We start from the raw sequence: 24,363 nt of genomic DNA, 5'->3' as shown, positions 1-24,363 counted from the left end.
AAAAGGCAAAGACAGTGCCATCGGCTGGGAAGGTGATGACGACTGTTTTTTGGAATAGTAAGGGAATTTTATTTATCGATTATCTTCAAAAAAGTAAAACAATAGCTGGTCGGTATTATGCTCATTACATACATCATTACTTTAAGGCAGAAATTGCAAAAAAATAACCACATTTGAATAAGAAGAAGAAAGTACTTTTCCATTAGGACAATGTGCCTTTAGACAGTTGTCTTCACTAAAATTCACGAATTGCACTTTAAATTGGTTGACCACCCACTGTATTCACCAGATCAGGCCCCAAGCGACTTTTTCCTGTTTCCTAACCTTAAAGTTTTGCTTGGAAAAAACAGATTTTCATCGGGCGAGGAGGTTATTGCATATTTAAACACCTATTTTGAGAAGAAAGGTGCCAGCTACTATTTGGAAGGGTTAAAGAGGTTAGAGCATCGCTGAAAAAAGTGTATCAACTTGAAAGGAGACTTGGTTGAAAAATAAAAAACTATATTTTGACAGAAAAAATACATTTTTCTATGTTAGGCTCAAATCTTTTCAGACATCCTTCATACAGTCGTAGTATATGTTGTTCAGTGAAGAAGCTTGGGGGAAACCACTTAACTCCACCTTTTCCAAGCCTGACAGAAGATGGTTGATATTCTTGTCAATGATTGTGCCATTTTTGAAAGTGATTGGTCTCTTGTGTTAGGTTGCCTAAAATCATTAGGCAATTAACATCATACATGAAAAACGTAAAATTTTATTAACTTAAATTTTGTTTAAATTACCTCTCGGAATTACTTTACAGGCTGCTGAGTTTAACAATAATTTTACATTGTGACCCTGTTTTAAATAATCAGTGACTCCAGTTGAAAATTAAGCTTGATTTTTTAGCATTTGATGAAAGTGTGGCTGGACCTGTCAGCTTGACTGTAACCATGTGTCACCCGTAAACTTAGCATGAATTAATTCTAAAGAAAGAAATAAAACTATGAAAATTTGCCTCAAAATGAACTTATCTGCATGTGGATAATCAGGATTTATATTTCTGAATTTTTTTGTCCAAAATTTAAAGGACTTTAATATAAGTGTTAAATTTGGTGAAAATATTAAGTTTTTTTGGTTACCGTGCACATTTTTCAGTTTTTATGGAATCTATTTCTTTATAAGAATAATTTTTTTTAATTAGAGGTACAATTTTTAAAATAGTAATTCATAAATTTTGTATTAGGATGATCGCCAAGCAATAATAAAAGTGCTTAGTCATCATTTAGTTTTAGACAGCGGTTGCGACTTCTCATTTATTGCAGCTCAGACTGATGGCTTCTCTGGTGCTGATCTGCAAGCTCTTATTTATGGCGCTCAAATGATCTCTTATGATGGTAATTTACATCTTATTTATTTTAATAGTCCTTTTTTGTTTTTAGATTGATTTTCTTATTAATGAAAAATATTATCACACTGCAATTTACTGTATCTTACACTGTGTTTTATAATATTTTAAAGTCGTGTATAACTTATTTTTTTTTGCTCAGTTTGTTTTTCCTAATTTTTTCCCCTTATTTAAAAGAAGAATAGTTGTTGTGAAGGTGATATGAACATCACCTTCGTTCTAAAATAAAAAATAAAAAAAATATTTACCATTATTGTATGTAAATATACAATGGGAAAAAATAAAGATAAAACTATTAATTTTTTAGACCTAACAATAAAAAGAAATTTATACAGATAACATCATACTTTATGATTCAAATCACCCAATGGAGCATAAATTAGTGGCTTTTAGATAGATGCATGATAGATAGGCTTCATAAATTACTATTAAAGAAACCAGCATATAAAAAAGAACACTATTTTTCAAATAGCAAAAAATAACTAGTATAAAAAAGAAGTGATCAGAAAAATGAATAAAAATTGATATAGATTAAATTAAATTAAAACAACAAATGATAAAGTAATCTTTAAATGGAGCTAATTAACATTTACTGGAAAAAAATTTACCCAATTAAACAGTTCTTTAATAAATGTAATATAAAAATGGCTATAAAGAGAATAATACACTAAAAAGATTTTTAATATCAATATAAAAGAAAAAGATATTTACTTAATGGTATAAATAAAATAAAATGTAAATGCAACATAACAACATAACATACATTGGACAAAGATAAAGAACATTAAGAAACGTTATATCTTAAAATTAAGATTTAACGAACATATGAGATCTTTTAAAAATCAAAAACAAGATTTTAATTATGCAATGCATTTAATAAGAGAAGGACATATCCCAGTGAAAATGGAAGAATCTATGAAATTAATTTAGAAATGTGTAAAGGAAGAAAAATGAACATTTTAGAAAATTTATAAATCTTTAAATTAAAAAGTAACAATAAAATGATCATAAATGAATAGATCAACAATCAAGTGGATGTCTTTTCAAGAACCTCAATTTATTGAAAACAGGAAATTGATAAATAAAATTAAAAGATAATCATTAATAACAAATAAACAAGAAGAAGGCCAGATAAGTCATGATGTCAGATAAAGAGAGGAGCATTGACTAAATGCTATATAAAGATTAACAGAAATTTAAAAGTATTAGTACAATAAGTTTTGAAAATGGAGTGGTTTCAAAACTCGTCAACATTTAATAAAATAATGATAAAGAATTATTTTTTTACTAAAAGAATGAAGCTAAGCTTTATGCTCTGTTTTATTGTATAAAATGACTGAAATAAAAGGAAGAAATCGGATTTGGTTGACAGATATATGAAGATATTTTATGTATCTGTTTTGAGTACTGTTTAGTGTTGAGTAAACAGTACTTAACATAGAAATTATAATGTTCTTACCAGAAAAGCTAATAGTAATTATTATGTTAATAACAACAGAAATAAGATTAATAAACTTTAGAAAAATTTCCTTTTTGGATAATGTAATTTGCTGACAGTTGGCAAAAATAGAATATTGTAATAATAGTTAGTAAAATATAAAATTTAATGCTTATTGATGATTTAGAAAGTCAGACTACTGATTAAGTTACCAGCACCTGTAGGAATAACCCACACATTGATATGAAAATAAACATATATTTTCATAGTAATTTTATAATTAAATAAATTTTTAATTAAAACATTTTTGGGAATTTTGTAAAAAAGTTTTGAAAAGGTTAACTCGCTGAAGAGAAAAATTAAAAGATAAAAATCAAAGTAATCTTGATAAAATCCTATAAATAATGAAATTTGAATGATAAAAATCACTCCATTAATTATTGAGGTTTGGGTTTGAAAATTTGAAAAAGTAAATAAAATCTTAATTGTTATTATAGCACTAACTTTATAAAAAAGAGCAAACTCAATTTTGAAAATTAGTCTTCAAATTAAAAGCATTTAAACATTTTAATAGAACCAATTGTTATTATTATTATTTTGTCTATTATTATTATTGAACAAAACGTAATAATGAACAGAAATATCAGTCAGAATGAGACACTACAAAAAACAAATAAATCAGACTATTATGAATACTAGTTGAATAGAATTTAAAACTAAGGTAAAAAGTAAAATAAATAGTTAGTGAAGTGAATAAAAACCAGTATTTACTTTTACTTGCAATTATACAAGTGTTTACTTGCAGTTCTGTGAATAAACAACGGCAAACCAAATACTTGACAAGTATTCTCTTTACTTGTAAAACAGGGAAGTGAATAACCTTTACTTATCAAGCGTTTACTTGTAACTACACGCAATTACTGATTCCGGTCAGACTTTATTTAAAACGAGTGAATAAAATCCTATGTTCGGAAGAGTATTAAAGTATTTACTGGTAGAATTTCAAGGTAGCTATTTAGTAACCTTTTCAAACTTTCATTTAATTTTTTATACTTTGTATGGCTGCCTTTGTCAACATTCGTCAACCAAAAACTTACAAAAAAAGGCGAGCATTGAGTCGAAGAAGATACGAAGAACTAATTCCTTTTACAAAAGAATCAGTTTAATTTTTGACGAACGCTTTTTTGGAAGAAAGTAATGAAAAGGGAGGAGGTGTTCTGTCATCGCAACAGAAGATGGAAGTATTTTTGCGGCACTTATCAGACCCTGGATTTCAAAACAGTGTCAGTGAAGACTTCGGGATTCACCGTTCTACAGTATGCAAAACTTTCGATTACGTTCTGAAAAGGCATCTAAGTAAATAAATGAAAAGGCATCTGAGTGGATTCACTTTCCACAGAATGCTCATGAGTTAAATAAAGCCAAGAGAAAATGGAGTTCTCGCTTTAAAATGCCGAGCGTAATACGTGCTGTGGATTGCACGTACTTAGAAATAAATAAACCAGCACGCTACGGAGACTCTTACATAAACCGTAAGAAGTATCCCAGCATCAACGTTCAGGTAACATATGATTCCACTGAAAAAATCACTAGCGTTGATGCTTCTTGGCCGGGTAGCTTCCATGACAGTCACATTTGGAGACGGAGCAGTGTTTGCCAAACCATGGCTAAATCTAATGGTACGCCTAATGTATGCCTTTTGGGATACAGTGGGTACGGAATTGCCCCGTGGTTAATAACACCTTTTAAACCAGCGGGAAACAGGCAGGAAAAAGTGTTCAATAAACAACATTCTAAAGAAATAGTTGTTATTGAACGCATTTTTGGTCAATTTAAGAAACGGTTCCCGATATTGGCGAATCTTGTTCGTGTAAAATTGGGAAAAATTCCGAAAGTATTTGTAGCATGTTCTGTTTTACACAATGTTGTGAAACATTTAAATGACGAATATTGTGAGTTAGAAGAAAATATCAATTATGAAAGAGAAGAGGATGAAAATGAAGAACCAGAAGAACTTGAAGAAGATGGAATTAAGTTCCATCCTCCTCCTACTTCTACTTCTACTCCTACTTCTTGCCTGCCCTCTGTCTCAGAGGGCAGGCAAGAAGAAATGAAATCATGGCTTTATTGTTGGAAAATTGATTTGGAATAAACTCCTTATCATTTTACCATTTTTTTATATTTATCATTTATTAAAAACTTTAATAGAATTTATTATTATTATAAATTTGTTACCCTTTTCCTTACCTCATTTTGTACATAAAAAAATATAATAAGTATAAATAACAGGAGAAAAATAAATAAAGAGAAAAATCAGTATAAGAGAAAAAATAAAATTAATCATTTATACTGGATATTTCTATTTTATACTGGTGTGTGTGCCTGCATGTGCGCACACGAATGAATGAGCATGTGTTAACACATCTATGCACGCGGCCCCCGCAAGTATAAATGGATTTTTAATATATTTTTTTGAAAGTGATAGGTTTTTATTTTATTTTATTAAGGCTTACAAATAAGAAAATAAATACATAATTTTTTTACAGAAATACAAAATAAGGATTACTTCAACAATATGTATTGGCTGAGATAAAAATCTCTACTCTCTTCATTAACTCCGCACCATTCTGTGGAAGATGATTGCAGCTGACGTAATTTAATTTTCTCTTGTTCCAGTTCTGTCTCCTCTGCCTTTATTTTTATTTCCTCTCTCTTCATCTGCATTCTTGCAAGTTTCAGCTGCTCACTGAGAACGAGTCGTTGAAGATCAGTGGTTGATAGATCGGCTGTTTCATCAGTGTCCCAATGTTGTCTCTCTTTTTTACGCTTTTCAAGCTGCCCTGATTTTGAATGATTTTAGTCTGCGACTTGTTAGCGATTTTGTTAGTAGGCTGAATTGGGGTATCTTCTTGAATCCTATTTTCAATTCCTACATTGGTTGTTCCCGGTATCTGATGCAATACAGGATTTTCTTGGATTTCAAGTAACTCAAGGAGATTTGATTCCCATTTTAGTAATTTTACTGCTCTATTCCCACTTTTATTTTTGTCAGTTTTCTTTTTAAGGTCTGTTTTCATGTTATTTAACATTTTTTTAAATTGTTTCTACTGTAATTGACTTCCCCGTACTTTTCTGATATTCCTTCTGAATAGTGTTCTATGCTTTTTCTTTGGCAACAATTCTTTTAGAACTCATAGACCGGTCTAAAACAACGGTGTTGTCTTTAAGAATATTTACCAAATACATTCTGCTACTTTCTGACGCAGATGGCTCTACTGGTTCTTGTACTTCGAAATTAGTTTCTTCACTAAACATGATGATGTTTGCTAAAAGACTGGCATGCAAACGGTGCTGGATTGATTAAAACATGAGAAACATTTGATGTATTGACAAAAGTTTCTGAACATGATGATGTACAGGATATGAATCATATAAGTGTTTACTTGATAAGTAAAGAGAATACTGGATAAGTAAAAGCAAAATGGAAAAACTACTGGCAAATACTCGGACAACTACAAATGTTACAAGTGTTTACTTATAAGTAAACCTAGTCACCTAGTCTCAAGGGTTTACTTTACTTGACCAGTATTTACTTTAAAGTAAAAATTCACTTCACTGAGTATTGCCTGAAGTTAATAAAAAGGCAAAAAGCAATCGTTTATGCTCTGTTTTATTGTATAAAGTGACTGAAATAAAAGAGAAGAAATCAGTTTTGATTGACAGAGATATATGAAAATATTTTATGTATTTATTAATGAAGATGAAATGTTCATTACAGCTAGGAAATCATGAGTGTGGCCATTCTGATTTTGTTTTTAACCAGTAATTCTTGAATGTAAAGCCAACTAAAAAAAAATTGTCTATAATATAGTTGTAGTTTATGCCATTTATTACTGTTTCATTTTGGAAGTAATGTTTACTGTATCTTTGAAAAATGTTGAAGATATCATGACTACCTCAGTTCCATTTGGTTAATATGAATTTCATAATGAGTATTTCACTGATTTCAGATGTATTTTTGTTTATTTTATAGTTGTTATTACTTAATTTCGCTTTCTCATGTAATAGTTTGATTAATAATATGACTTATTTTACAGAATTGAATGGTAATGATGTACAGAGTGAAGAAGATTCAGATGATCTTTCTATGCTTGTAAGTAAAATTTTAAACTACAATAGTATATTATACTTTCTAATAATGCATGAAAAAATTATTTTAATAATCTTTTTCTATATTTGTTATTATTTAGAATTATTTTTTAAAAATATCTTATTTTTAACTCAGATGTTCTTAGATTGTTGCGACAATTTATACACTGTTCAAAACAATAAAAAAAAATTAGCTATTTTTTTCACTTGTAAGTATTTAAAACATATTTTACAAGTTTAATGTTTTAACATGTTGTTTTGTTTTAATATGTTTTAAAACAATGAAATATCTTTCTATAATAATTTGTATGAGTAATAATAAAATTAGTGCAAGCTCAATCCTGAATGCTAAAATACTAAATGCTAAAGTCTAAAGTCAAAGTTTCTTTGATTTCTCACTGTCTTTAATTCTCTTCCAAATTAGCAGTACTATAATCAAAGTCTTCACTCTAACAGGGTTGTGACTGGAAAGTTTTTATTATTATATGTTCAGACTTTGGTTATTTTCTTGTCTCTGCTGAACTGCAAAACATAAGTGAATCTGCATTTAAAGAATTTAAAACAATTTAAAGGAATCGTAAATAGATGAATAAAAGAAGTTGAAATATAACGCTTAGTACTACAGTAGGTAGAAGGTTCCTTCTTTGAGTGAATTTTTTAAATTTTGTTTCCTTAATAGTTTCATTGAAACATACTGTCTGAGGGGATAGGAGATTTTAAGTTTAGGTGTGAATTTATTCTGAATACAATGGAAGAAGGAGTGACATCCCCAGGGCAGAGTATTAGTATGTAGGAAAACATTAAGACCATAGGAGAAGAAAACTTTTTATAGATCTGGTCAGCTAAATACCAGGGGCAGTTGAGAACAATACAGCTACAGAAATTAACAAGTGAAAGAAAGAAGATAAAATGGTTGTGCATGTTGGATAAAAATTAGTACGAGTTTTCACTGCTTAGTTTTGAAAGTTTTACCATTTTACAAACTATAAAAAAAAAGAAATCAGAATTATTTATAATAGAGATAAATGCTTATTATTTTTCTTTTTTAAAAATTCATAAAATCTTCCTTTAGTGGCAGCTTTGCATTAGAATTCCTTATTTGAAATTTTTTTTAAGACTACCTCTTCATCAATATTATATTATCTTTATTTAGAAATTCATCTCAGCTTTCCAAAAGTGGATGAATGTAAGCAAAATTAATGCAAACAGTTTTGCTTGTAATGGAAATTAATTTTTATGAACTCATAGTTTTATTATAATTGCAAAATATATGTATGACTGAAATTAATTGTTCTTTGTAATGGAAATAAAGAGGTACAACTTCCAAAAAGAGAAATGGGCCAAAAAACTTTAAATCTGTTTATCTTCATAATTCTAGTTGCACCATTGTATCCTAGGCTATATGTAATAATTGTAACAGGGTTGGTGATGGTCAAACAGATGTTATATGGATGTTAGTGATGAATTGTTTATTGATTTGCCAGAAGAAGTTCATCATTGCATTTTTATCGATTTAATTTATACGTTTTAAATATGATAGCTTAATATAATAATAGCATTGTTCATTATTTTAATAGCTGTGTTATTTATTAACCAGGTGATTAAATTTATTTATTGTTGTTTATAAAATCAAATTGAAGTTCTGAAATAGTTTGTTAGAGTAAGATTGTAGATGGGAGTCACATAAAGGAGGCAAAGGGGAAGAGCAATTAACGTATTCATATCTGAATCGGTGGAGCTAGTATTACTACATATGCTCTCACCCCTTTACATCCTTACCACTCTAATACATAACTTAATCCATTCACCCATCCTTTACACATCTACTACTCACTGAGATGGATAGAGGAGGGTTGCAGTTTGCTTTATTAGTATCTGTTATCTTGTTATCGTATAGGGGAGTCGATTATCATAAGTAAAACATGGAAGCAGGAAAAGCATCAACCTATCTCCTTATAACACCTTGTGCTAAACTGTATTAACATTAATATTATACTACGACTAGTTGTCATCATCTTTCTCTCCTCTTAGCTCCATTTCTCACTATCTTTAATTCTCTTCCAATTAACAGTACTGTAATCAAAGTCTTCATTTCTCTATATAAACTGAACTGTGCATTATTATTAGTATTATTTTACTTTATAATAATAGATTCATGTGAAATATTTGAATTGAATTTATTTTTATCTAGATTACTTAGTTAAATTCATTTTATTAAAACTGGACTTAATATTATAATTTTTTACAAGGTAAAAAACTTATTTTTTCCAAAGTAAGATCCAGTTTGAAATAAAAAAAAAAAAAATATATATATATATTTATATATATATATATATAAATATATATATATATAATATATTTATATATATATATATTTATATATATATATATATAAATATATATATATATAATATATATATAAAAAGTTATAATTAATCAGTCAGTCAATTATTTTTTGATTTAGTTGCATTGATTTCAAGATATTTTCATACTGTTTTACCAGCGTATTTGTTTCTCCTTGATATTCTCCTGCCAGTGATTTCAACTATTCGTTATTGTAATATTTCATTCCTTCAAACCTCTGTTATTCATATTCTTGTTTTAGTTTTAAACAAATATTTGTCACTTTGTTTGGGATCAGGGACTATAGACAGGATGATCAAATGTATTTGAATTAAATCAGTGTCAAGCATAACTGCGCAAAAAAATTCTACTTTATGTGATATCCCACATCTTTTATTTTCAATAGTCATCTATGTTTTTTTCAATGTGTACATATACTGATGATAATTCCACGATCAATAAATTCGAACACTGATCTCAGCAATTAGGTGTATATGCCGTCATCATTCTTAGAATAAACTAATGGAAATTTAAAACAAGCTTTTTAAAAAAGGTTCTTCATTTTACATTATAATGTATGATAAAGCTAATGGTCATCAGTTTAAACTGCACAATAAATAAATTACTATAAAATATAGAACACATTAAAACGTATCGTAAAATGAAGTAGTATAAAAATAAGATGTGTCAATAAAACAAGAACAAATCAGATATCAGTTAGTGATTGAAATAAAACAAATTATTTTTCTTATTTATTCCTGATTTTATAAAATATATCCTCTAGATTATCTAAGCTCTCCTTCTTCATTAAATAATTAATTAATCAATTCATAAAATTATAATTCTTAGCATGAAAGTGGGAGCTCTGTGGGATATGAAAAGTTAGATGCTTCTGGGTCTAGCAGTTTTCACTCTTGATCAACTATTTATGATTGAACCAGTTATTTACTGTTATAATTTTAATTTTTTCTCTAACACTTTAATTGAAACTGCTTATACAGAAGTTAATTAATTGTAAATTAATAAATTTGTTACAAAAAATTTCTCATGTATTAGAAAAATTTTTAATTATAAAAACATAAATTCTAATTGTTATGTTGTGCAAATAATAATTATTTAAGTCATCCATCTTGAATTTCAAAACAAAGAAAAATGTATAATTATAGTTGTTTTTTATTTGTAATTATAATTTTCTAATTATATTAAAAATATGACAAAAACTGTTTTTTATTAATGTAATAAATACTTTCTTATATTAATTAAACGTGATCAGAAAGAACTTTCCTCTGGATTAATTGTTGTGAAATATATAAGTGAATATATATATATATTGTATTTGATCATATCTGAACCTTCTAATCTGTCTTAATTTGATTATCTTTTAAGAAGATGAATAAAGGTGTGAAAAGTTTAATATAATATTTATTTATGTTAAAATAGGATAGTAAATTATATACTAACCACATAATATAATTATTTTGTTAATTGCTTTCGTTTACTTTTTTTAATTAACTCCATTCAGCACTTTTGTGGAGATCCTTCTATACCTATAGAAACACATTTCTGCGTTTCAGTTTTTTATGTTTGCTCATGATTGTTTTAGCAGTAATTACTACTTTATCAGATGAGCATTCTAAATTAAAAAATCAAAAAATTTTTAAATGTATAAAGGAAACATCTGTCTTATTTGAGTCATTAATAAAATGAATTCCTTCCTGTATATCAAAGTTTTTAATGGTTTTTTAACTTTGAATATGCATTCGATAAAGTAATTAATGCAATGAAAGTGCTTATAAGTGTTTGTAGAAGAACTGAAAGGTAGTAAGGAGCATTTTTTATTAAAATAATAATTTTAATATTATTTCATTATTAGTAAACAAGTCATTCTATACTATAAAATATTCATTAGTAATAAATTTTTGAGTTATTACGAGGGTAAATCAAATATAAATGGGATTTTATTTTTTTTAAATTTATTTAATGAAAAGTAAATGGCAAATATAATTTATTTTTCCACATAGTTTTCTGCTTTAGAAATACATTTTTCCCAGCGAGAAGGAAGGTTTTATATCGCAGCATTGTAGAATGAAGCTGGTTGCATCAGGGGCCAATTGCGCACAAATCCCTCCACACTCTTATCATCTTCAAATCATTGCCCTCCTAGAGCTTCTTTAAGTGACCTAAACAAACGAAAATCGCAGGGCAATAGGTCCGGGCTGTAGGGAGGATGATCAAGGAGTCCAGTGTATTCCTTTTAGTTTTGAGATCGTTAAAGCTGCAGTATGGGGCCTGGCATTGTTATGGAGGAGGATAGACTCTCGAATTAGTCGGCCTCATCTTTTACGATATGCAGCCCTCACCTGGTTCTACAACATGCAGTATTAAGCAGTGTTGATTGTTTGTCACCCATGCGATAAACCAATGAGAAAAATGCCTTACCAGTTGAAAAAAACGGTTGAAAGAACCTTGCCAGCTGACAGTCGAGTCTTGGCTTTCACTGGGACTGTCTCTCCTTTCCTCTGCCACTCCATACTAGCTTGTTTCAATTAAGGAATGTGGTGGTGGACCCACATTTTGTCACAGGTGACGATCCGACACAAAAATGTATCACCTTTTGCAAACCTTGCTGTAAGCCTCTGACAGACCTCCAAACGTCTCGACTTCTGATCTGCAGTCGAAAGACGAGGGACCCATCTAGCACACACTGTATAGAACTGTAGGTCATTTGTGATGATTGCTTGACTGCTCCCATAACTTGTTCCAACCACGTGAATGTTTTTGTCTGTAATGCTGGTTTGAGGATGGCGATCATTTTCCTGATTTTCCACTTGTTCTCATCCTTTCTTAAACTCTGTATGCCAGGTAAATACACGAATCCTTGACAATGTTTGGTCCCCGAACTGTGCAGTCAATCTCTAGAAAATTTCCATCGCTTGAACTCCTTCACGAACAAGAAATTTTATAATTATTCATTGCACAGTGGAGGGGTGCACCTGTTGCTCCGACATCATGAGTGTTACTGATGAATTGGTTGGGAGTGTGGAATGGCTGGCTCTCCCCACTCCTAATGACCTCACCCAAGCATACTAGAAGCACGGGCCCAGGCCTACCAACCATAGATGCTCAGGAACAAAAATCCTGTTTATATTTGATTTATCCTTATACAAGACATAAGTTCTTCAGGTGCTTGTTTTAAATGATGTTTATTTATTGCATATTGTACTATATGGACCCTGTATGATAGATTAAAATAAAAAGTATTATTCACTGACCAAGTATCACCAAATTTATCTGTTTATTATCTGTGCAGGCTAAAACAGAAGTACCTGGAAAACTTACGATAAAAAATTCACATTTGCTTTTGGCATTAAAAGAAACGAAACCATCATTAAATATTGAAGAATTAAGGAGATACCAAAGAATGTAAGTTTATAAATTGTCATTTTGTTTGCTTCAATTTAGAAATCATAAAATACAGCATGAAAACACAAAAATCATCTTACCAGCCTGTGATCTTTCTGAGAAGTAGTAAATTTGTCGGTTTTACAGATCTTAGAGATCATTAGTTTTACGACTCATTAGTTTTAAGTGAAATAATATGTCTTAATATTTCACTTATGTCATCATTTATAAAGTGTTGTATATTTTTAGAGTTCTGAGTTCTAAATTAAATGAAATGGATAATACATATTGACTTCCTAAGAAAAGCATAAATTTTCAGCATTATAATTTTGTAACTAAAATAAATACTGACATTTGTATATTTTATGTATGGGAAGAAAAATGAATCAAAAAGGTATGAAAAATTTTTAAATTAGTCTAATATAATAGTATAAAAATTATACTTTAGATTAATATAGATATTTGTATATATAGTGGATGAATTTTCTAATGTATTGCTTTATCTTTTGTAACCCATAGTATTCATACCCGTAATCACTGCCTTCTCCAGTAAAAAAGAGTTTGCATGTAATTCTGAAAAAAATAATAAAATTAAATAAGATTAATTTTTGTTAATATATCATTTATTCTGAGTTATTAAAATTACAATTTTCAATTGATATTATTGACTGATTACTAAAATGAAGCATTAGAGTTAAGAAACCTTGTGGAAAAAAATAATTTCTGCTAGGAAATAACTGATGTATTGAATAGTTTTAAAAATTAAGTGCAGTTCTAGAAATTAATTTAAAAAATTAAATTGCTCTCACAAAGAGCCTCTCTATTCTGACCTTTTTTTTTTAATGAAGGGGGTTGAAACAAAAGTAATAAATACATAATTTCAACAAATGCTTAATTTTGGAGTATACGTCTATGCTTATGCACTTATCATTGCAAGTATCTTGCATAGCAATTTTTATTAAATGACTTCTAGATTGATCTAACAGATTACAATGTATTTAACAAAATTATTAATCAGCTCAAATTCCAGCTGGATTTCTGTGACTTGTGAATTTATTAAATATATTTAAGTCTGGTTATACACACTGAATGAAAGTAAAGTTCAGTAGAACCTTTTTTAACCATGGTATTATGAGCTGTTCTCAATTTCCAAAAAGCAGTACAATTCATTAATTACAAGGGCTATTTGGAAACTAACTTCCGAGTTGTCATTAAAAAAACACAAATTGGTAAAAAAACAATTTATTATATACACCTTGTAGTTACTAGTTACATCTACTAGCTACTTTTTACATATTTGCCCACAAAATTAAGACGTTATATCTGTAAAAATGTTTTTAAAAACACTTCTCATAAAACGCTGCATCACTAACCATTTCTTTATTTTCGGGAAAAGGTGTTAGTCAGTCACTGGGAGTCAATCAGGGCTGTATGATGGAGGATGGTTAAGCATTTGAAACTGTCAATTTGGCAGTAAGTGCGTACTTGTAGTATGCAGACAAATGTTGTCATGAAGAGAAATGATACCTAAATTCAGCATGCTGCGTCATTTGTTGTATGGGCCTCCTCAATTTCTTCAACATCTCATAGTAAGTTTCAGCATTAATTGTCATCCCTTTCCATAAAATCAGTCAAGATCTATCTTTTCAGTCCCAAAACACTGATGCCATCACCTTTTTTAAAGAAAGTGTTTGATTGGCCTTTATGGATTTTTGAGGACAAATGATGTGCCCCCATTGCGTTGATTGCGCTTTTGTTTCCACATTAACAAATTTAACCCGTGCCTTACCGCCTGTTATGATGTAGTCAAGGAATTCACCGTTTTCATTAGGGTAACTGTAAAAGAAGGTTAGTGCTGACTTCATCCTCTTTTTTTGTGTTCATCAGAAAGAAATTGTACTCAGCGAGCACAAAATTTGTGGAAGCCTAACCTATCAGTTATGATTTCATATACCACTGTTTGTGACATGTGAGGAAAAAATTTTGATAATTATGTTATCATGAATGGACAATGTTTTTGAATTTTCACATCGACACTTGCAACAAATTCATCTGTGATAACTAAGGCTTAACTACTTCTTTCATTGTTGTGAATGTTCGTTCAACCTTCCCGAAACATGTGGCAGGCACCATTGTCTTACCGCACTATTACTTATGATATTCTCTCTATATACTGCACAATGTTCATGATGAATTTCAGCAACTGAAAGATTTCTTATGTGAAGGAAACGGCTGATGGCATATACTACACAGTCGGCAGGATTTTCTATGACTGCAGCCATTTCACATGAGAGTTTTACAGGAAAAAATAAGCGAGCAGTATTTCCAATAACACTGCTAGAACACACTGAACTGCGCTATTTAACTGTGCAAAGATAGAATTCCTAACCCCACTCCTTCACATAATACTGAGAACCAGAATTAGGTTAATTCCCAAATAGCGCTTGTATTTTGAAAAAAAATGTATGTTTTATTTAATTTCTTATTTTGTGGGAATATCATGCCAGTTTTTTTGTAATATTAGTAGTGCAATGTAGCTACTTAATTTCATACAGGAATTTTTAAAGATTTTCTTTGGTAAAATAAAACAAGAGATGGGAGAAACAAGTTTTTCCCAGCCAGTTAGCTTATCTGTTATGAATTAAGCTTCTCATTAACTCTCCTCGTTACATCTTCATTTTTCACTTCGTCAACATTTATTTATTTATTTTTTTTTTTAGTTATGTTTCACATCTGTAAGAGTAGAGAGAATAAAGAGGCGTATCTTGTGAGGTGTATAACAAGTCACAAGATATCCTTCCATTTTAACTAATGTAATAAGAAGTAATTATGTAATAATAGTTGTTTTTATGTTTCCTTAACCATTGCTATTCTGTTTTTGCTTTTGCTATTTCCTGTGTGCATAAAGTACTTGCGCTGTTTTACTTGTTCAGATCTCCACCTTTTTTTTAAGGTATTCACGGTTTATTGTCTCTGTCCTCAGTACTTTAATTTTCAGCAATATCATAACAGTAATTTTCTTATTATAAAAAAAATGTAATCTTCATTTACACTCATTTTGCTATTTCTTTGTTTAAAATGACTACTATACTATTTCTCTTATTTCAGCAATAATACATTGTAACATCATTGCTGTTAATTTTACTTTTTTTCTCGTCTCACTTTACTTATCCAATGATACCCATTCTGTTTACTTTAATATCTCATTTAAATAATTTTCTGACTTGTCTATGTGAAGAATTTATATTTAGATGATTTCTTAATTCAGCTGATAATTGCTTTTGTAGATTTTACATTCTCAGGTGTTTCTTCTTCGTTGTTTGCTTGAAAAAAAATAACAATAATAAAAATTTGATAAACCGGCCAAATATATATATATATATAAATAATTACAAATTATATTTTTTTACAGCTTTGTTTAGAAAATAAATTTTTTAATATTATAATTCATATTATTTTATCATTACTGTAGATATGAAATTTTTTAGAATTATTTCTTTTTCCTATATTTATTGTTTTGTTGTGAAATCAAAGAGACTAATCATAAGTTACCTTAGTTTTAAGCATTTTTTAATATTCAGGGAATAATCAGACAACCTTTTCATAATAAAATTTTAAAAATAATCAGCAAGTAAGGAATGTAAATAAAAATTATAATTTATTGGTGAACACAAATTCATAATTTGTTTTGGACTCTGCAATTTGTGTGCCATAATTTGGTGTATAGTTCATCTCCAGAACCAGCCAAACTATGAATAAACAAAAATATATGTATTTGTCTTAGTTTCTGTTCACCTGTTTTATATTAAACACATGTACTACAGTCACTGTGGTAGTCAGATATGGTTTGGATCATTGACTCCATATTTTCTAACCATATATTCCCTTTTCAGTTTTGAAGCATGTAAGCGGATGAAAGGATCAATTTACTTTTTTTAAATTTTAACTAGCTTTGTGGTCACAAACATTCTCTTGTGGTGGTATTTGGTATTTAGAGGTTCATGTAAACAGCAAAACAGTTTACAGGAGCGTAAATTTTTTTAAATTTCCTAGTCTTTGGTTACAATCAAATATTATTAAAATGTGAAGCTTAATTGATCCTAGCTAGCTGTTTTATCTGTGTGTGCGTGGCACATGACAAAGTTAAAATAATGGATAGGGAGATTAAAATAGTACAAAACTAACAATTAAAAATATTTTATTTTAGATTTAGTGGCTTTCAGGCCATGTGTTGTATTTTAGAAGTGTTTTTATGACAGTTACCATTATTTTATATTTTGTTTCAGATATGACAATTTTCAGAAATTGAGGTGTAAAAACAATCAAGGAGAGAACTTGTCGGTTGAAATGAAACAAAAGATAACTTTGGCATAATTGCCTTTTTTTTTCTTTTTTTTATAAATATAATCACTTTGGAAAATGTAACTTAAATAGCATTCTCCAGTAGACTGAAATATAGTTTTGGTTTTGTACAATTTTAGATTTGGTTACTTTTTTAGTGATAGTGGTAATATTCATTATTGTCAACTATGGGATACTGATGATGTATGATTAACAAGATTTAACGATTGTTTTAAGTATAAATTTTATAAAAATAAAGATTTGCTACACAAATAACATTAAGCACATTGAGAAAGTTAACAGTATCATTAAAAGAACCTATTTCCTGGTTACATTAAATCGATACTGTTTCTATAATCAATAGAGATCTGAAACACTTCCACCTTGGATTGTGAATTATTGCAATTAAATGAAGACCTCATCTTTACTTAAAATTTATTTTTACGATTGTCTCAACAAAGTCATTATTTTACTAAATAAAAATAATTAAATTAATCAAAACTTTAAATTAACAAAACAATATTCAATCAAGTAACTAATAAGAATCAATAAAGCAGTCTTCTTGAAACTATGTTCATTAGTGTCTTTGGAACATCTTCAGCAACCGAAGTTACTTCCAGTGGGTAAATTCTTTGAGCTGGGCACAGTAGTCTTCCTGATGCTGTCTTCAATCAAACCAAACACATTTTGCCATTTTTACCATCTCCTACTCCAAGCAATTGTTGGCCTCTTTTCCATCACCTTTGAGCAAACCAAGGTACTCCATTCTAAATCGTTTTCTCACGTCTTCTCTTATTCTTTGGTGATAAGTCAGTCTTTTATTTAATATTTTAGAATCTATTTTGACACAATTGAGAACTCCTCTATGGGGTGTATCTTGAATAAACATTGCAGGCATTAATAGCTACAAGTCTTTTGATCAGTGTGACATTATATAACAATGGCTGGCTATTCAGCAACGCTTCACAGTTTCATAATACGATGACAAGCTCTTTATATCCCAGCAGTGCCTTCCCCAAAATTTTGAGAAGTCCAACTATTTGCTTCCACCATCAACTTCACCAGGCAGCTGTTGGCAGATTACAAATCCATTTGATCCTTTGTGATGTACTATATTTTTCTAGCTAGCCTAATTCAGCATATCAAAAGTGTTACTTGCTCTCTAAAATTAAGTCATATAAATTAAAGACGGGTTTTCCTGATGAATCTTTTCAAAGTTTGAAAATAAGAATTTGTAGATAGTGATTAATACAGGATGTGTCTTTTGTAGATAAGCTCAGGATGTACATTTCATGTATAGAGGCATATCCAAGGCTCTTTAATTCTTAAATTAATTTAATTCTCTTTAATTCTAAGCCTCTTTAATTCTTAATTCTTTTAGAATTAATTGTCTTACAAAGTCAATATCACTATTTAAGAAAGCAGCAGCATCTTTGATTCGATCAGGTGGTAGTGCAGCAGGCATTGAATCTTATAGCTGAGCAATTCGCTGTACATGCTTTGAACTTACTTTTTTTAAATTAAACTAGTATGTTATAAATGCATGACAATATGACTAAAATTTCATATTTTTGTAAATTTTTAAAGTAATTTTTATAAGTTTTAAGTAAGTACATGTTTCCAGGTATTAATTTTTTTTTAATTGCAGCAGTATGGGTAAATATAGATGGTATCAGATGCTCTTTTTTTATTAAACTGCATTTAATTTTAAATAAAAGTTGTTCTTAGTTCAAACACTATCCATCTGCTTATTAATCTTCTTGAACTATCTTTCCTTGGTGATTAAATAAAGTAAAATTTAACTACTTCAAAAACACAATCAGTTCACTTAGAAAAATTCCATAATCTAGAAAACCCCATTTTTTATGTCTTTCAATTACTTTCTGCGTGTAGCTTCAGTAAAAAGATCATTCAAATTTTAAAACTTACTAAAAACAGACCATGACATTACCTACCAATCCATATTGTTCAGAGAGTTTGTTAATGACAAATGAGAGCTGAAAAATTAGTTTTTGAGAGTAATTAATTGATGTATCTTGAGGGAGAGATTGCAGAACTCCATGATGAGAAGCAACTTAAATGTGCTTTCCTAAATAGTAAGTAAACTAATTGAATTACAAAATAAAGAGTAGTATTATGTACAATATTGCCATTTTCTAAGAATAATTAAAGGATATCAGAGAATAGGAAGATTTTTCTTGAGATGAGAATAGGTTTGTACCTAGAACTAGGTGGAAGAAGTAAACATAAATCAGTTAATTCATATATTCCATATATCTTATAACACCATAACATTTTTTTTTATTCCTATGATTCCACCATATAACTATAGCTTAAAATAGCATTGCAACTATATCTAAAAGAAATGCAAGAAATGAAATAAAGAAATGCAAAAATAATCTTGTACTTAATGTACATCTACAAACAGCAAACAGTGAAAATTCTGTAGAAAATTTTTTTTTTTAAATCTAAATTAATGTTTCGTTTTCAATTTGTATGAACACTACTATTATCACTTGAAATTTTGCAGACACTGGGAAATAAATCAGTTATTTTTAAATTGTGGATAAAACTATTGTGATCATGTAGAGCAGAACTTTTATAAAATTAGTATCTGATTTTACAACAATTCTTTTCAAATTATAAACTAGATATATATGTTATACTTCAAGTAAAGAAACTAACTTAGCTTTAAAAATCTATTAAACCTGTAGACAAAACAAATTTAATAATATACTCTGTAGCTGTATAGATAATAACTTTTGTATTATAGTTACTATAACAAAAAAGTGACCTGATATAAGACACAGTTTACTCCTAAAATTGACATAGCCAATCTTAATATAGCAAGAATCTTTTGCTAGGCTGACTAAAAAAAATGAAGGTTGAAGTGGTTTCCAGCTACTTTCTTTATCGAGCTAAATATACTGTTGCATATTTGCATGCAAGGTGTATCAAAATGTTTGAGATGTTTAGTTTTATATATAACACCTGTTCACATACTAACTTTGTAGTACAAGAGTACTATACTATATAGTGAACATATACTCCGTGAGAAAGCAAGTTTAGTGTAGTGCCTTTTGTACTCAAACAGTTCACATGATTTACAGGCATAAAAAACAGACAAGTGATATAAAGTAATAAATTAATTAACCTTTGTACAGTAGGGAAGAAATAATACCTTAATATATATTAGAGGATTAAGTCTTCCCTGTTAATTTTGAGTTCTTTTGGGTTGTGATTTTCTTGAGATTAATATGAATATCTTTGTGAAATATCAAATGCATGCTGTATGTTGTTTTTTGTTTTTTTTTTTAAGTTAAATCAACAGTTTGCTGTTAACTTTTCAAGAATTAAAAAGGTGGTCAAATTAATAGTATTCAAAAGTAAGAGTGATTGTTATCAGATGATTTTAATTTAATTTCTGTAGAGAAATATTAAAGATATTTACATACAAATATAAGAAGAAATTGAAAATATTTCTGTGAAATGTGTTAAAATTCAACCAATCACCCAAAGAGTTAAAGTATAAGAGATATTTACAGGAAGAAGTACATATTGTGGTTTTATCAGATTAAACTGTGAATCAATGCGCAATTCGTATATTGTTCTTTGGTAGAATGAGAATTTTGTGCTACATGCCATACTGTAACTCCTATTCAATTACTTTCCTGCAAGTTTGTACAACAGTAATTACACTAGTAATACTTATACCCGTATAAAATTCATTTGAATTTGTTGCCACTGATCAAAACTGAAATGTTAATATAATTATTTCATTTTATTAATATTTTTATTATTTTTTAAATTTTGTTAATTTTTTTTATTCACAACTATAGTATACTTTTGTAATTTTTTTTAAAACCAAACATATGGATCTGTATTGTTTGAAAAATGAATAAAAATTTTGTAAAAAACAATTCAAGCATAAAAAATTAAATTCAAATTTTTCCAAGTAAAAAAAATATTTACAAAAATTGCAAAGCATATTACATTAAAAAGTGGTAACTGTCATCAAGAAAAAATAATTATTATTACTTTTGATTCTAAAAAAATGTTAAATATGCAAACATAACTTGCTTGTGTTAATTATTCATTTCCGTATATGTTTTATGTGCATTTTTTAAGGGGTAAGATTGTGGCTCAAGATTTTTTTGCCACACTGCACAAATACTGTGTCATTTAAGAATAAAGATAACTAACAATTTGTTATTATTCTAAAAGCATAGGTGAAGTTGAACATTTTATAGCGAAAAGCATTTTCTTCTTAGGGCCTACATAAATTAACTTAAAAATGTTTTTATTTTAGTAATCGATATCATTTAATAAAAATTCATGTATTTTTATGTAAATTAATCATAATGTAGAATCATTTAAGTTAGAAATTTATAATAAGCTTCTTAACTTTGTAATACATCCTCTAACAACCGACCTCTTCCTGCAGTAGAATCTCAATTCTAACTAATGGATCTCCTACACAACTTATGAAAACAATTAAGATGCGAAGAAAATTTGTTACGCTGTAAAGTTAGTGACTTAATTACATTATTATGACTATTACTAAAGACTTCTTAATGGGAGTTTTTAGTTAGTCTATCAAGCTGTTTAGCACACTTCATTATAAGTTGTATATTGTTTGGCTAAAATATGTGTTTCCTGGCTGGTAGTGCTAGAAGAGAAACATTTTACACTGTGATACTGTTCCATTTAATAAATACCAAGATACCCTGAAACTTTCTATATTATCAGTATTTTACTCTTTTTCATCTATATGTTTCTGGATGGGAATTTATATTAAACAAGATTCAAGTTTGTTTTGCAAAGATTGGATATACAGTGTAAGGCATGGAGGTAGTAGTAAGAGTATGGGGTATGGTTTGTGGGGTTGCAGTTATGAGAGCAATTATTGTGAAGTTTGTTAAGTGTCTTCAGGAAGGATGCTCGTATTATATTATGTTTAGTTATGTAAGTCTCACCCTCATCTTTAAAATCCTCCTCGGTTAAGAGTTAATTATTAGCAACTTAATTTCCATATCTTCATTTTAATTCATTTTACTGTGTTCATCAGTATAGAAAAAAGAAAATGATAATAGGAAACTGTTCGTGATTCACTCATCATGTATTGATAATATTTAGTTCACACACACACACACACACATGAGAGTTTCTTATTATTAGTTTTACATAATGTAATGTAATTACTTGTACCTGTAAAAATTTATATTAATGAGCACTCAGTAATGTGTGATACATCTAGGAAAAAGATAGTAAGGCAAATCATGTAGATAGCAGATTTATTTCTATTGTAGTCCATATAATCTGCTTCTATTAAATGTTTTCAGTGTGTGTTGGTTTTTTATTCGATTGTGCTTATATGGGGAAAGCATGCCATTCTACTTTATTTTTTCAAGAAATCAGATTTGTATTATGGGAAATTTGGAGTTTGATATATTTGCTTTACAACCAGTGAACTTCTAGTAAGAATCAAGTTAATTATGATTCATAATCATCCTCGTTGAAACTATCTTATTGTATTTATGTGTAATTTTTTCTGAAATATGTGGCTGTTTTTTAGTACTTTAAGTATTTTAACAGTAAATTTTAATGTTTTAGAATTTTTTTATGTATGCTTTGCCAATTTTTGTAATGATTTATGTTACTATAAAGAAATAGTTACAATATACAAGTAAATTCTAATCATCTAAGTGAAATTGTTGATACCACTGAACAATCAATCCAGAATTTGGAAGATGTTTTTAAGAGATGCAATTTTTTATTTGTTAGGGTGGGCCCATTAATGTTGTTTATTTATTGGATGAAATTTTCTTTGATTTATTCCTTAATTTTTTCATACTCACTAAACATATTACTTCTTAAGGAAACATATAATTATCCATTTCATAATAGTATTTTTAATTTTACTAGTAATTGTGAAAAGAATAGATCCTGATCACTTTGTACTAAATTTAACAAATTTAACTCTGCATTGAAATTAAATTATTAAAGTGGAAATTAAAGAACATAACAGAGTTATTATTCATAACTGATTGTAGAAGCTTCATTGACTAATTGTTGAAAGGTCCTAGTACTATTTTTCCCATGCCTTTTTTGTATTTTTATGTACTTTATTACTGGAAATTTTCTTGCTACTTTAATACAAAGTTTCATAAAAATTGATTATTTTTCTTTTGATATTTTATTTTGATATGTATATGTGTTTGTTACTTGATTCTGGAATGAAGTTAATGTGTTGAACGATCTGTGAAATTGTTTATAATGGAGTGATAATATCTCAGTTATACATCTGGAAGGTTCCAGGTTCAACTCCCTCTTAGGTTTGGCATTTCTTATTCTACTAATTTCCATGCATAAGCTTTTTAAGCTTTGAGACTAAATCATTTTATGATTAATTTTGTATATATATATATATATATATATATATATATATATATAATAAAGTGATACTTATTTATGGCACTGTAACATCAGAATGATTGTACAGATTTTCATGAATAAAATATCAAACGATTCATCTGCTTGTGCAAGTGACTTTAGGTGCAAGTGAAATACAATTCTGATTCTACTATGAATTTATACAATAGATAATAGAAATTAATTATAATTTAACATGTGATTAACACTAAGATAACAATTACAAAATCAATAATTATACAAGAATTATTTAATTCTACTTCTTACAAAAGGAAACTAGCTTACGCTTTTATCAATGAATAATGTCACTTGATCCCTGTTCACAATGAACTCACCAAACAACTTCTCGAACTTAATCATAAAAAAAAAAAAAACATTGTCTCAAAACAGAATATTCTCACAATGCACTTTTTGCTTATATGCTCAACTGTTACACTGCACAGTCACTTCGAATGTTATTGCACTTTGCCACTGTATTTCTTGTGCACTGAACTAAAGTTCTCTTGTTCTCAGTGGTATTTATACCACTGGGCCTAGGGCTTGTAACAGCAACCGACCCATCTTTTTGTTTGTTCAAGCATAACTGTTTCTATAATCCAAACTTTTATACTATTCTAGAAATTCTCTTTGTTGTTTCTGGATTTTTCTTTTTAAATCTGTCGATTTACATTTATTTTTTCCTTCATTCTTATTATGGCACTTTCTATTACTAAAAGTTTAGTTATGTTATATTTTACTCAGTATGTATTTTATTTTATTTTTTTGAATGATCTGATGCTTGAATTCAGGATTACATTTTTCATACACTATAAAATATTGTTATTTTATAGTGTATGAAAAATGTCATCGAGCTTGACTCTGATTTCAAGCC

The 24,363-nt window shown here is 28.7% G+C and overlaps 1 protein-coding gene across 3 annotated transcripts in view; it reads left to right on the top strand.

The window, feature by feature from the left end:
- The window catches only part of Pex1 (peroxisomal biogenesis factor 1), a 117,420-nt gene extending 99,789 nt beyond the window's left edge, over positions 1-17,631 (top strand). For 2 of the 3 annotated variants that reach the window (XM_075358590.1, XM_075358591.1), the window contains exons 18-21: positions 1,226-1,376; positions 6,923-6,978; positions 12,628-12,740; positions 17,006-17,631. In XM_075358590.1, coding sequence (XP_075214705.1) covers positions 1,226-1,376; positions 6,923-6,978; positions 12,628-12,740; positions 17,006-17,093 — 408 coding nt within the window. In that variant the 3' untranslated portion in view covers positions 17,094-17,631. Of the gene's footprint in view, positions 1-1,225; positions 1,377-6,922; positions 6,979-12,627; positions 12,741-12,968; positions 13,114-17,005 lie in introns of all 3 variants that reach the window. The other variant, XR_012755441.1, reaches the window with a different exon arrangement.
- The last annotated feature ends 6,732 nt before the right edge of the window (positions 17,632-24,363 follow it).

Source organism: Lycorma delicatula, chromosome 2 (assembly GCF_047948215.1).
Source record: "Lycorma delicatula isolate Av1 chromosome 2, ASM4794821v1, whole genome shotgun sequence".
Lineage (NCBI taxonomy): Eukaryota > Metazoa > Arthropoda > Insecta > Hemiptera > Fulgoridae > Lycorma > Lycorma delicatula.
This window is presented reverse-complemented; position numbering and strand designations above follow the sequence as displayed.